Here is a 14,797-nt window from a genome sequence, read left to right as displayed (position 1 = left end):
ATCTTATACCCGGTAAAAAGGGCAGCAGAAAATATTTCCACATAGTATGTGACACAATGCTCTCATCCACCCTATTTTTACTGGACCTGAGATGTATTTGTTAGTGAAGGCACATGTGCCTTCAAAATGAATGAATGAATGTGTATCAACCGAATTAAAAAGAAAACCCTTCGGGGCACCTGGGTGTCCCGGTCGGTTGAGCGTCGACTTTGGCTCAGGTCATGATCTCGCATCTGTGGGTTCAAGCCCTGCGACAGGCTCTGTGCTGACAGCTTGGGAGCCTGGAGCCTGCTTTGGACTCTGTGTCTCCCTCCCTCTCCACCCCTCCCCTGCTCGTGCTTTCTCTGTCTCTCAAAAAATAAAATAAAACATTAAAAAAAAATTTTTAATTAAAAATTAACTCCCACTTTGCTAGGTGTTTGCTGTTGAATTGAATTTTAACTTCTGTGTTGGGTCTCATAGATTCAGAAACATAGAGATCAGGAATTTGGTAGGAAACTGAACGCTGGAAGCCTATTTAAAAAAAAAAAAAAGCAAGCAGCCTATTACGTAATATGGGCAGATAAAATGTTCACAATGCAACACTTTAATTCAAACACAAGTAGTAGTTGGAATGGATACATTAGGCTATATTTGCTACAACATAAAGTAAAACTTCATAACAAGATTATGAAAGTGATTTTTATTATTGGACAATGGTGTCCTGTTATAGACAGTTACAGGTACAGAATGCTTTTAATTGGGCATATCAAACAGCAAAAGATACATATGAATGCTGTGTCCCCAAAATGGATTTCACTTACAACTATGTGTTATAGTTGCTCTGTACATATTAAAAGCATAAGTGATGAAGTAGAAAAATAAGAAATGATTAAATAAAAAGCTATCATAGAGTTATAAACATCTACTAAAGTATCACACTGTGTATCATAGCTAAGAACATACAAATTAATATAAATGCTATGCAACTATTTGATCTAATATAGATCTAATAAGGAAATGTTAAGGCCATAATAACACTTCACAGGTGAAGGCTAAGTTCTGAGACATGAGAGCTTTCAGGGAAAAAAAAAAAAAAAAAAGGCTTTCCGATAACCCACAACACAAACCTGAGACATCTTTCTGTTTGGAGAAAAAGCAATTTTCTTACAAAGTCAAAGCTTCATATATAAAGGAAGCATTTAATAAACAATATACTTTATTACAATAACCTGGAGCAGATATTCTGACTACAATAGTGACCAGCAAATAGATTCCTTCTCCGGGAGAAATAAAATAAGGTTTTCTGATTAAGCCAGTAGCCTCATTATCGTAGTCTCCAAGTGTGGTTATTTTTGCTTATTTTTGGTTTTGCTTTCCTTCCTTTAACGAGGTTATAAAATATACAATCAACTAGGCTGTATTAAATAAGCCAGGTAACCTCCAAGAGCCCACCTTATTTCTTCATATATAAGCTGGGCTTTTCCCTTGCCAAAATTGTTGGATGAACTGAGCCTACACACACAAAACAAGATAACAGCACATCTGTATTTGGTTGACTTAATGAGGCGTCCAGATCGGCACACGATTGCTTTGCTACCACACTTCTCAGAGTCAGCGGGCTAGGGCAACCTAAAATCATGGTCTCAGCCCTGCTTAGGGCAAGGGGGGTGATGACGTTTTGGAATACCTGGTGACAAAAAAAAAAAAAACTTAAACACATTGGGTAAGCCTGACCTCTACAGTTGAATTTAGTTGCCTTTAAAAATAACTGGCACAGCTCTCCATATTCAAGAGGCAGCACTATGAGATTTGATTCCATGAAATTTTTGTTAACAAAATAATCCCAAATCACAAAACAGATCTTCTGTGTTGTAGATTTTTCTTAAAAGTCTACTTGGGATTTAACATTGGCCCACAAAGTATCTTATTTCTAAATGTTCGTATTTCAACTTTTGAGCCTCAGATTAATTAATGTGGAACGCGTGGGGAAATGCGTAACCATTTTTCTTCCTTTTCATTTCTCGCTCGTTTTTCTCACCACCCCTCCACACGACCGCCAAACACTCCTTCCTTCCTCTTTTACAATTTTGATGAAAAGCTCTGATGAAAAGATGAAAAATCATTCTTACATTTTCATACAATGTAAGAAAAGCAAGCTTTCAGGACACTGCATGTCTCCTCTGAAGTCCACACACAATGAAAGTTAAAGCTCTAACCTTCACTTTGTACTCCTCCGATCTTCCAGCACTTTTTTTTTTTTTCCGTTTTTAGGATCCTTACATAAACAGAACCTATACATTTCGTTCAGGCTTTATGTTTTCACAGTTTCCAAAGTGACCACTCACTGGGTTGACCATCCTGAACAGCCCGCCTGATCTGATCAGCTCCACGGGAACATAATGGAATCTTCAAAACAGCCTCCCAAGACTACCTTCGGATTCTGACTTCCCAAACACAGACATGAATGTTATTACAAAAAAAAAAAAAAATCATTTAAAAGAAAAACTAGGTCTGTTATGATGGGAAGTTTCTCCCTTGGTCTCCAATAAAGAGAACATCCAGATAAGTCACTGCATTTTTCACTATTCATCAGGCAGACACTGGTTAAATTTCTCTGCTTTGCACAGGCTAATAATGGCCGTATTTCCAGTAACTTCGACTGGAACTCAACAATCAGAATGGCTTTACGATTAAATTCAAATTGAAGCATGCCAAGAGTTTAGAATTATGGCATATTCACTACGTCAATTTCATAAGGTGACTCTGGATTGAGGATATAATTTTAGAAAATATGTTGTAAAATAATAAGGAACACATCGTACAGACCCAATCCTGAAATTATTCAGTTCTCATTCAAGTTGTGGATCAGAGAACAGACTTTGCTTCAACTTGGTTTTCGTGATGTCGAAACAGGCTTGTTTTCCGTATCTGAGCCAAAATTGGTTGAATTGAACTTTTTGATTGGTCTTTCTTTTGGAAAGACAAACATTATTCAAACTTTACTTAACAAAAATAATACTATTTAATAATACAATAACATACATATTGCTTATGAATAATTATATATGTATTGAATAGTATTTGGTGACTTTATTTTTAAAGTACGAGACTGAATGACATCAGTGCATTATAATCACATCATTTAAAGCTTAGCTGGGCTGGTAAATCTTTTGTTGTTGATTTGTTTTTTTGTTTTTGTTTGTTTGTTGGTTGGTTGGTTTTTTGTTTGTTTTGCTCATAACTGAAATTCTGTACTTTGGCCACCAACAGAGGTATGACTTCGGCTTGGAATTTTTTACAGTTGAACAACTTACACTTTAAAATTCATCGTAAATCACTGAAACTTACTATAATCACTAAATCAGCCACTATTAAATTTCTCTGTAAGCAAATGAGTTTATGACTTTTGCAAAAAAGAAAGCATATCGGTAGGCAAAAAGATAAATCCATCCATAGACGCTAGAGCTTAACTAAACTATTTTTTATTGAAAAGGTGAAGAAAGGAATTTCTGGTCTTTACTTTTCCCTTATCACCCTCAATCACATGGCTTATACTGAAATTATCTGCCTTTGTGTATTCAACAATATATTTTGAAACTTTGCTTAATGTGATTTTCTAAGGACCAGATCTCAGCACACAGAACATCAATCTTGGATCTCACCCACAAGGGCATTTTTACTGAAACACTTCTTCATCAGGTCATTTGTGTCTATGCTTATGTGTGTTTAAATCCAAAGGATGCTCCCTCAAGAAATTATTGTTACCAGCCCTTGATTTATGCATAAAAATTCTTTGGACCCTTTAATTCTTTGATTCAAAAAATCTTCTAGAAGCTCCTGCGTAGCCCAGTGCTCGTCTGAGCACACATGTGTGAAGCTCATCATCTGGGGGTCAGCTGGCCTATGCTCACTTTAGAGGCTAACCGAGAAAGTGACACAGAGGAGCTAGAAAATTCTACTCCCTATCCCCCCAAACCTGAGTACTTCTAACATTCCAGCTTGCTTCTGGCCTCACACTGGCAGTCCTCCTCAGCTTGTAACTTTTGGACAGCACTATCGAGGAGCTCCATGGACTCTCTGAGAGTGACGTTGATTTTAAATGACTTGGGTTTAATGGTCAGACCGTAATCAAAATCCATTTTCGGGGGTTCGTTTGGATTGGCCTTGAAATTGCACTCGTGAGCCAGGATGGAAATGAAAAGAAAGAGCTGCATCTTGGAAAGCTCTTCCCCAATGCACCGCCGTTTGCCTACTGAAAAAATCATCACGCTGCTGGCCAGGTCCTTGTCGATGAAGCCGTCCTTGTCCAAGAACCGGGCTGGATCAAAGTCCTCTGGGTTAGGCCACTTCTCCGGGTCATGATTCACGGACCACTGGTTAACAAAAACCACTGTGTCCTTGGGAATGTGGTAGCCCAGGACGGAGGCACTGGTGGCGGTGGCGTGAGGAATGGTGACGGGCACAAAGCTGGAGAAGCGCATGGCTTCGTAAAGAAAGGCCATGACGTAGGGCAGGTTGGGCTGGTCTTGCAGGCAGGGTAGGCGGTCTCTACCCACGACTTGATCCAGTTCTGCCTGGACCCGAGCCTGCACTTCAGGATACCTGTTTGGTTAATGCGGAAGGAGAAAATGAGTGGGGAAAAGTAATTCTACTTTCATCTACAAAGCACATGACCATTTAATTCCACTTTCTTTGTCTGAATCAGTGGCTGAATTAACATTTCCAGACAAACACACAAAAACTAAAATGGTTTCCTAATTTCTCACTAAATTACGGGATGGACGAATTAATAGCTCTGTTTCCCATAATAAGCCTCACATGGCTAATGCTCTCTTTCCTACTGTAAGTCGAAAAAAGTCTAAGTTTTCTCAGCCTGAAAAAGCTCCAGACAAGGCCAACTTCTCCATGAGGCACAGCAGACCACACCAAGGACCCACAATACTTTTCAGGAGCCCATGGAAATGTTTTCCTTTCTTTAAAAAAAAAAAAAAAAAAAAAAAAAAAAAAGAACGTTTAGGTCAAAGAGAATATTTTAATATATAATTTTAATATATTTATCTTTAAACAAACAGTAATAAAATATCATTAAAAAGTTTTCATGGGGTAATAAATCTACAGGGGCAAAACCATCCAGGACCCATAAAAATAAAAAAGCAGCCCCCCAAATGGGTCCTTCCCCTGCCCAACACACACATCTTCCTTTTAATTCCAGCAGACACACTGCCCTCACTTCATACAAATTGGTATCCCAACAGATAAAGGTACAGATCGTCTAAATTTAAAAGAAAATTCCCAGCGTTCAAGAGATTATGGTACAAGCTGTAATGCTTCTTCACTGTCGGGGATACAAATAGTACTGTCCTTTTGGAAAATAAAATCCTAGCACTAAGCAAGATGCATAGGAGTTAACTCCTCCCCACTCCTTTTTTAAACCCAGTAATCCATGTCCAGAAATGTATATGCAGGAAACGACAGGTGCAAACATATCTGACTACAACAACAGCCAAAATTTTTAAGAGGCAGTCAACAATGTTAAAAGAAGCGATTATATATAATGGTGTTATTACGGCAAAAATTTTAGATAACCGTCAAAAGTCACTACAATAAAGTTTAAAAGATGGGGAAATGTCCATTTCAATAAGCGAAAATGCCAGAAGTTAAAAAATAAAGTAAATAATTATTGCATCTCTGAAAAATAATTCAAGCATGTATGGGATGAAATTATGGGTGATTTAAAAAACTGCTTCATGAATAGCATACTTCAGGAGTCTGGAAAGTTTTTCATAAAGGGCCAGATAGTAAATACTTTAGGCTTTGCAGACCAAACCCTCTGTCACAACCAGCCAGCTCTGCCTTGCGCTATGAAGGCGGCCACAGACAATACATAAATGAGTGGGCATGGTTGTATCTTGATAAAAAACTTACATCTAAAAATGAGCAGTGTAATTTGCCAACCCCTGTCCTACTGTCTTCGCTAAAATGAAGAAAAACGTATTCACCAGCTACATTGAACTGAAAATGACTCCAAAATTGTTTTATTTACTTTTGCTGCCCAATTCAGTCTCTAATGAAAAAAAAAAAAAAGGCAGTTTCAAAAGATGTTTATGGCGGGTGTAAACGACCCATCGCTCTCATTTTGGGATGTCTTCTTCCTGATCTGTTACGGACTTCTTTTTGATTTTTGCTCATTGCTCATAGCGTTTCTGGGGCCTTAATGCTGAAAAGCAATTTTAAATATACAAAAACTTCAATTTATAAAAGCAGTTGCACAGTCTAAGGACACACAGGTTGCAGGATTCTAATAAGAAAAGAATTGCTCCTTGCCTTCCAATTTCTGGGTTACCAACAAATTCAGCACACCACCCCCCCCCCCCCCCCCACCACCACCACCACCACTTCCTTGCACACCAGGAAATGGCACAACCAGGATTTCTGCTCTCTGAAGGCAACCAAAATTTGCCTTTAGTGAGACATCTGCCCCTGGAGCAGAGATGCCCACAAAACCTGGCTGCTCTGTTAAATCTAAATTTCAGATAAACAATGGCTAATCTTTTAGTAGAAGTATGTCCAATGTGGAATTTATTTTTAGTTTCTACGTCTGGCAACACCCCATGCCAGCAACCTGTTTGCTTCCTGCTTGCAGGGCTTCCTTCCCAGAGGTCGGCGACCTTAATCAACGTGGGCACTGCCGACCGGCTCGCAAACCAAGCCTGGCCCAGGGACCAGAAAAGTCCGTCCGCGGGCGCCTCCTGGATACCGTGTTTGCCTTTCGAGACGCTGCTCTGCGCTCGGTAAAAGTGACTGCTTCTCCGGTTTTTTACCCAGACACTTCTCACACTGCTAGCGCGGCGTTTTCGTTAACCCAGCGCAACCCGCTAGTTTCTGGCCGCCTTCCTAAAGCTTCCGTGCGGGTTCACGGTTGGCGGGGCCGGCCTCCGAGCACTTCCTCTGCCCGGGAACAAAGCCCGGACGCGCGGCTGGCTTGCAGCGCCGGGGCTGGGCGGCCTCGGATCTGCGCCGGTGACAGGCCGAGCCCATCAGGCTCGTGTGTTTATTGAACATATTTGCCCGTTACCCTTTCTTTCGGAAGCGTGCCAATTTTGCCTCTGCTGTGTCAGGGAGGCAGAGATCGGGGCTGATCTGCAGACACTTAAAAGATCCTGCCTTTCGGGGCTCTCACGAATGTGTCCCCACTTGGAGAGGCAGCGGGCAACAAGATCAAAGATGCGGGCCGCGCGCGCGGTCTCAGCCCGCACCTTGCCTTCCGGAGCTGCGCTTTCCGGCCGCGATCTCTGCTTCGAGAGACGGGGACCTGTCGCGAAACCCCAAACCCTGACCAAACCCTGGGCGTCCGTCGCGACCTCAGCACATTCTAGCCTTTTCCAGGGGAGGAAAGGAAGGCCCGGCCCACGCCTCCTGGAGGTGTTACCTGGTGAAAAGGATGAGCAGCCACTGCAGCGCGGTGGAGAGCGTGTCCTGGCTGGCGCCGAAGATGTCGGTGACAGTGGCCGGCACGTACTCCACGTCCAGCCGCGCGCCGCCGTCGTCGGAGCCCTCCGCCGCCTCCGCCGTCCCCGCGGAGAGGATGAAGGCGTCCATCATGTCGCGGGGGGCGGCCCCGTGCTGCAGGCTTTCTCGGTGCTTCAGGAACTTGTTGAGGACGAAGTTGCTGAAGTTGTGGTTGAGCTGCTCGAACTCGCGGAAGGCGGTGCGCACGGGGTTGGGGAAGCGCTGCAGCCAGGGCAGCACGTCCACCAAGCTGCCCGCGCCCACCGTGCGCCCGAATTTGTCGTTGTGGCTGAGCAGCTCGCGGAACTCCGCGTCGTCGTGGCTGTAGCGGCAGCCGAAGCACACGGCGCTCATGACGTTGGCCACCGCCACCACGGTCAGCGGCCGCGGGTCGACGTAGGCACCGCCCGCGCTGCCGCGCACCAGCAGCTCCACCAGCTCGCGCGCCTCGCCCAGCACGTGGCCCTCGAGGACGCGCCGGCTGCGCGGCTGGCGCGTGCAGAAGGCTCGCATGGTGCTCTGCGCCGCGCGCCGCTGCGTCTTCCAGCTCTGGGAGTACTGGCCGAAAGCCAGGCTGCGGCCGCCCGACACCACTCGAAAGGAGGCGAAGCGCGGCCGGTCGGCGAAGGCGGCGCCCTGCTGCACCAGCGCCTGGCGGATGGCGCGCTCGCCGTTCAGCACCACCACCGGGCAGTTGCCCAGGCGGATCTGGAAGACGTCGCCGTAGCGCCGCGCGAGGCGCGCGAACGAGAGGTGCGGCGCCGGGCCCATCGCCGCCGCGTTTCCGATCAGCGGCCAGGCGAAGGGGCCGGGCGGCGCGGACCCCGGCTGCCGCCGCCGCTGCCTCAGCAGCCACTGGCCCACGTGCACCGCGGCCAGCACCGACAGGAGCAGCAGGAGCGTGGTCTGCTGGGTGGACAGCGCGCTCGGCTGCAGGGGAGCGTCGGGACCGAGGCCGGTGGCCATGCTGGAGAGAGAAGGGCCAAGGCGTGACACTCAGGTGTGCAGAGAAAGGAGCGGGCGCCCCACGCCCCTACCCTCTAGGCGTCGGGTTCCCTCGCGCTGTTGGGAAGAGAGGAGGTCCGGCGTGGGGCAGGTCAGGGAGGGCTCACTGGGGAAGCAGCAGAGGACGCGCCTTTCCCGAATCCCAAACCCATTTCCCAAAGGAGAAGGGAAGGAGCGCGTCCTCTCAGTGACCCGGACTGTCCGTCTCCACCCCAACCCCTTCCTCGTAGCGGTTCCGGCAATTCGGGGACAACCCGAAGGGCATCAAGGCGGAGGCGCTCAGTTCCCTTCTCAGTTCCCGCTGAGGCCGGGGAAGGCGGCTCCGTGGATAGACTGACCTGCGAGGTGGCGCGGTTTCCAGCCGCGCGGGATGGCCGGGTCCGAAATAGGGCTGGAGCCTTCGTGGAGAGCAAGACGTCTCCAGGAAGTCGGAGGCCTCGCCTGGACACCTGCTGCTCTGGGAGCTTGAACACCCACTCTGGAGCCTCTAGGTGTCGTCCGAGCCAGGGGCGCTGGGATTGGGATGAGGACCGAGAAGGGTGCCTCCTTTGCCCAGCCCTGCTACACCTGGGGCCTCGGCAGAGCTGGGGTTTTCTCACAGCATGCGCACTTGAGACTGGGGTCGACGAGTGGAGTCAACTCCTAGCCTTCACGCCCCCCCGCTCGTCTCTGACAGCTGGGGTCGCAGAGGTGTGGCCCGTTTGCACACAGTCAAGCCAGAGGATCCGAACGAGCCACCCCTCCTATCTGGCTGCTAAGGTCTGTGTGTAGCGGAGTAGAACCTGGTGGGGGGCGGGGCTTACGGGGGGCGGGGCGCCGGGATGGGCCAAGTCCTGGGTCGCCGCGCTCGGGAGGTCACGCGAGGCGCTCGCGGCGCTCCCCGACGGCCTTGGCTTTACGAACTTACCGTCCGCCAGAAAACCAGTCTTAATCAGTCCCTCCGGATCGAAGGTGCAGTTTCCCGGAAGCGCGCTGGGGACAGAACCTGCCGGTCGCGCGGCATTTTCCTTGGGAGCAGGCCTCCCTCCCGGAGCGCACGACCTTCACCCCCACCCCCACCCCCCTCTGGGTGACTGAGCTTGGTTCTCGAGACAAACCCGCTCGGAATCCTCGGGCTCCCGGGCCGGGAGAGGGAACCTGTCAGCTTGGGAACATGGAAAGCCGGGTTGTGGTGGCGGCTTGCCTTACAGCCTCCCTAGTTATTTTATTTTAACGTTCTTGCAAACAAATCGGCCCCTCGGATGAGGCCCTTTGGCACGCTAAGTTCTCCTTCCACCTCGGGCGGCGAGATCAAGAATCCCTGAAAGACGCGGAGCTGCGGCCCCGGGGCCCCGACCGTCCTTGGCACACAAAGGCCAGCGCTGGCGCGACGCAGCTGGCCGCGAGGTTTCCCGCGCAGCAAGCCACCACCCCCACCCCAGGTGGCGCCGCCCACTGCCAGGCTCGGGGCCCCGCTGGCGGAGTCCGAGCGCCGCCGCTGAGCCAAGCTGGGGCGAACAGGGGGGCGAGGAGCAGAGGGAGGGAGGAGGGAGAAGGGGGAGGAGGAGCGGGAGGCAGATCGCGCGCCTGCGAACTTTATGGGGTTGAAAAGTTTCCTCTGCAGTCGCCTCCCCCTTGCGTGCGGAGCTTTGCCTCGCGTGCGCGGCTCCTGGAAAGTCGTCTCCGGTCATATCCCTCGGCGCTTCTCACGGCACCTGCCCCGCCGAGGCGGCGGCGGGGGCGGCGACCCAGGGGTGGGTGGAGGCCGCCACCACCCAGCGCGGCGCACGCACCCCGGCGGGTCAGGCAGGCGAACCAGTGCCCCGAGCGCGTGTGAGCGCGAGATGGGGACGCTTGCTTCAAAGGGGAAGCCGCAGGCGTTGGGGCCGCGGTAGCTTCCCCGGCCCGAGGCGTCCTTGCTTACTGGCTGGTACGAGCATTTTCAAGACCCTGGAGAGAAAAGGTCTTCTCTGCCAGGCTGGGGAAGGGTGGGACGGCTGGTGGTTAACCAGGTAGGAATTGTATCTCCGGGCCTCCGGGATCTTCAAGTGGCCGTGTCAAAGTTGAGTGCTTACCACGTGACACCCCCAGAGCTTTGAGTTTTACGGGTGACAGGAATCTCTATCGTTCTATTGTGTCTCCGTTTACACATGTGGGGTTCAGAGAGGTTATATGACTTAACCAAGATCTCACACACGCTGTAAAAATACGATTACAGCCAGACAGTGTAATCTTAAATGATTCCTGTTTTCAAGAAAGTGATTGAAATGCTTGCATGACCCGTGGGATGGTTTTCTCCCCTCCCCACCTCTTACCGGCTATCAAGAGGTGAAGCCAGAATGTCAAGCCACCGAGTCCTTTTCCAGATCCATCAATACAAGTTTATGTGGAAGGAAAGCCTTAGATTAAAAAAAAAAAAAAAAGGCACAAATGTCTTCTTTCCTGCCTGCCTTTAAAACAAAAAATCAGGGGCGCCTGGGTGGCGCAGTCGGTTAAGCGTCCGACTTCAGCCAGGTCACGATCTCGCGGTCCGGGAGTTCGAGCCCCGCGTCGGGCTCTGGGCTGATGGCTCAGAGCCTGGAGCCTGTTTCCGATTCTGTGTCTCCCTCTCTCTCTGCCCCTCCCCCGTTCACGCTCTGTCTCTCTCTGTCCCAAAAATAAATAAACGTTGAAAAAAAATTAAAAACAAAAAAACAAAAAATCAGCCTGGATGGCTCAGTCGGTTGGGCCTCCGACTTTGGCTCAGGTCATGATCTCACCCTTGTGGGTTCCAGCCAGGCATGGGGCTCTGTGCTGGCAGCTCAGAGCCTGGAGCCTGCTTCAGACTGTGTCTCCCTCTCTCTCTTCCCCTCCCCTGCTTGCACTCTGTGTGTGTGTCTCTCTCTCTCTCAAAAATAAACACTAAAAAAAAATCAGCTGGAAGAGTTGTTTTAAATGGTTGTTTTTGTTTACAAAGTGAGGATTCTGAGGACCACAAAGAAGAAATAGTGTGGTCACCTTTTGCAATTAAATGGATTTTGAATGAGGGAGGCCTATGGACTATGCCTCATAGCTGCCCTTGAAATAAGTGGTTAAATTCTAAAGAAGCATAAAGAGGTGTCTGAAAATCAGGCTTTGTGAGAGACTGAAACCCAACAATAAACTATCTGACCTGATAAGAAAACACTTTTTTGTAAAAGCCTCCATTCAGTAGTTTTTGAGAGGTCCTCTGAAAAGGACTTCATGCCTATACTGGAGTACTCAGATCCCTGATGAGGTTGTTTTTGAGCAACTGGGTAAGTAAGCATTGGTTTCTCAGAGCTGTGTTGGCCTACACATCCTTGGAAATAAGTTTCATAACCTTATGATGTTCAGCTTTAGCAAGGCCCTTGCCTAATAATTCAGTTCTAGACTGCTGAACACATCAATCTCTCAGTAGGCTTTAATTTAGTAGACGGGAATTGTCTATGGGCTAATGCCAATTCTGAGCTATCAACATTCCCGAAAGCCTCTAGCACAGTATCTCTACTGGAAGCAGAGCAAATGCAGGTTGCCTTTAAACCAAGTAAATTACTGTTTTCAAAAGTAGAACGCAAGGCTGTTCTGAAGACCGGTTAATAATTCCTGAATAATGCTGTGTAGTTTTTAGATAAACTGGATACGTGCCTTCTTTTTTAATTTTTTAAATGTTTATTTATTTTTAAGAGAGAGACAGAGTGCAAGCAGGGAGGGGGCAGAGAGAGAGGGAGACACAGAATCTGAAGCAGGCTCCAGGCTCTGAGCTGTCAGCACAGAGCCCAATGTGGGGGCTTGAACCCACAGACAGTGAGATCATGCCCTGGGCGGAAGTTGGACACTTAACCAACTGAGCCACCCAGGTGCCCCTAGATGCATGCCTTCTTGCCATAGCAAATAGTTTAAGCAGAGCCTCCAAGCTGTGGTGCCTTGGGCTCAGCTCTTGTTCTAGGACATGCTTTAAAAAAGCAGAAGAACCAGGGTGCCTGGGTGGCTCAGCGAGTTAAGCGTCCCACTCTTGATCTCAGCTCAGATCTTGATCTCAGTGTTGTGAGTTCAAGCACCACATTGGGCTCTGCACTGGGTGGGAAGTACTTACTTACTTACTAAATAAATAAATAAATAAATAACAGAGGAACCAGCTGTCAATGCTGTCAAATGTTGTCAAAAAGCTGTCAATGCTGTCAAAAAGACAGGTCCTTATCGATCATGACAAACCAGAATGACTGGCTATAGTAACACCTTCAGAATTTGCAGGCCTCAGTTTCTCTCTGGCTTTGTGGTATAGAGACCTCTGTTAGAGGACCCAACTGGTACCTGACAGAGACCTAGGGTAAATCCAAAGTGGCCAGCCCAAGGTAGGGCCCACCCTCTAGTGAGAATCCCCAGCAGGCTCTTTAGTTATCCACACAACTTCTCAACCAAAGCCGGTAGGATTTAAGGCCTGGTATCTCCTTTCAGTCAACAACCAGGGTATGGGAATAGCCCCCGCCCAAATCTCAAACTTGAATTGTTTTGGTGCAAATAACTTTCAAAAAGAACAGCTCAGCTAGAGAGAGAGTTTAAAGCAGATTGTATTGTATTGATTCCAAAGAACAGAACCCGCTTAAGCTTGTTTAAACAGAACAGGAATGTACTGTCTCATGCGCAGGGAAGGGTAACCATGGTACCTTACAGGATGGAAGGATGTGGGGCTGCTCTCCCCAATCTCTATTTGCTGGTGTCCAGTTGGCTTTTGTTCTGGAGACTCTTTATGTGCTAGGAAAGCTGGCCATGAGCAGTCCTGGAAGGACTCCAACATGCCCACCCTTGTGGTCAATTGTCTGCGTCTGGTATCAGGAGAAGAGGGATGGGGGAAGAGGGAACATGCTAGGAAGCCAGAGATAAAAGCCCCCCTCAGTCTTCATGTGTCTCGCTTCCATCCGTTACTCCCTTATGGGTTGAGGGATACCCCAAACCTATTACCACCACTACCACAATCATCATCATCATCATTTTGAATCAGCAAATCAGATAGATGCATTACACCTGGAGCCAATAGCCAGGAAATGATGACCCTTATGTCATCAGGCTAGAAGTTGGTTTTCTATTTTTTAAAAAATTTTTTTAAAATGTTTATTGGGGGGGGGGGGGGGAAGGGGCAGAGAGAGAGAGGGAGACACAGAACCCAAAGCAGGCTCCAGGCTCTGAGCTGTCAGCACAGAGCCCAGCGCGGGGCTTGAACTCACAAACCCCGAGATCATGACCTGAGCCGAAGTCGGACGCTCAAACAACTGAGCCACCCAGGCACCCCAGAGGTTGGTTTTCTTGATGGGATTTTTTCCCTTTAGCAGAATCCCCATGTCAATTTCGTGGCTGAAGCCTGTGCTCTTCCAAGCCCCTCCAAGCACACATATACACAGGCCCTGAGAGGAGAGTGGAGTAGAAGAAACGGTGTCTGGCAAGCCTTTGACATGGGGGATGCGCAAGAATCAGTAGTCAGACCTGTGCTAGTAGGCAGAGAAACAGAGATTGGGAGATGTGCCAGGTGTCCGAGGCAACTGAGAATATGGTAGAGGGAGCAGCAGTAGAAAGCTGACATCACGTGCTGGGAATTGAGAGCATTCTTAGGAGTTCACACCCAAATCCTGTGCCCCACCTGACTTCCTTCTATTCCCTTCTTCCTGGTAATACACAGGCTAAGAAGCATAGAGCCAAAAAAAGAAAAAAAATCTATCTCATTTCATCGAATCTCAGAAGCTATCATTGGTGGGATGCACTGTTATTTTATGCATTAATATAAAGGCGGGGGTGGCTGCCATTTGTAATGATGCCACTGATTAATAAGACATATTCTAGTTTCACAGACGTTAAAAAAAATTAAGTGTGTTTTAGGATCAACAAAGCCCTGTGCATGCTGGCAATGATTGTCTGGATCCTCTGCCTTTGTATTATAGTAGTGGTCCTCGGAGCTCTTAGAATGAGACAAGTGGGGCCAGGAGTGTTACCTACCAAAACCATCTCCCCTTTCATTTTTTTAAAATTCGATGTGAACAACTAATGTTTTCTCAATTCCATGTCAAGCGTGGGAAGAAACTGCTTTGGAAGATTTTGCTGATTTTATTGGCCTAAACAAACCGAAGAAAACAGTGCAGCTTAAGGCAAGTTTCTTAGCCCTCCTCCCCTTCCAAATGGAGTGCGCCACTAAGCTCTTTCCCTATAGTCTGGTATCAGTGACAGCCACAAAGCTACCCTGTATTGTTCCGGGTTCCCACCCAAATACTTTCATGTGTGTTTAGAAGTAAATGGGCATCAGTGTTTGCAACTTAGTCTCAAACAATTCAAGGCA

At 48.0% G+C, this 14,797-nt stretch overlaps 1 protein-coding gene across 2 annotated transcripts; it reads right to left on the bottom strand.

Moving 5' to 3' along the window:
- Nucleotides 1–667: 667 nt before the first annotated feature.
- On the bottom strand, nucleotides 668–8,971 carry LOC125162246 (cytochrome P450 1B1). Of its 2 annotated transcripts, none has more exons than XM_047853061.1 (3): nucleotides 8,835–8,971; nucleotides 7,412–8,458; nucleotides 668–4,584 (listed from the first exon to the last, which is right to left on the bottom strand). In XM_047853061.1, exons 2-3 carry the CDS (start codon nucleotides 8,455–8,457, stop codon nucleotides 3,969–3,971), a joined length of 1,662 nt encoding a protein of 553 aa, XP_047709017.1. In that variant the 5' UTR covers nucleotide 8,458; nucleotides 8,835–8,971; the 3' UTR covers nucleotides 668–3,968. The 2 variants fall into 2 exon arrangements, with proteins under 2 accessions (XP_047709017.1, XP_047709018.1); XM_047853062.1 differs by having other exon boundaries at nucleotides 7,412–8,553; nucleotides 8,835–8,923.
- Nucleotides 8,972–14,797: the final 5,826 nt, after the last annotated feature.

The sequence above is a fragment of the Prionailurus viverrinus genome, chromosome A3 (genome assembly GCF_022837055.1).
Source record: "Prionailurus viverrinus isolate Anna chromosome A3, UM_Priviv_1.0, whole genome shotgun sequence".
NCBI lineage: Eukaryota > Metazoa > Chordata > Mammalia > Carnivora > Felidae > Prionailurus > Prionailurus viverrinus.
The sequence above is the reverse complement of the archived record's forward strand: the minus strand, read 5'-3'. Positions and strand labels throughout refer to the sequence as shown.

Coding starts and splice junctions, on each gene's coding strand:
- LOC125162246 (XM_047853061.1), bottom strand. CDS start 8,457: ATGGCCACCGGCCTCGGTCCCGACGCTCCCCTGCAGCCGAGCGCGCTG. Junction 4,585..7,411: donor CTGCTCATCCTTTTCACCAG/GTAACACCTCCA, acceptor TTAACCAAACAG/GTATCCTGAAGTGCAGGCTC.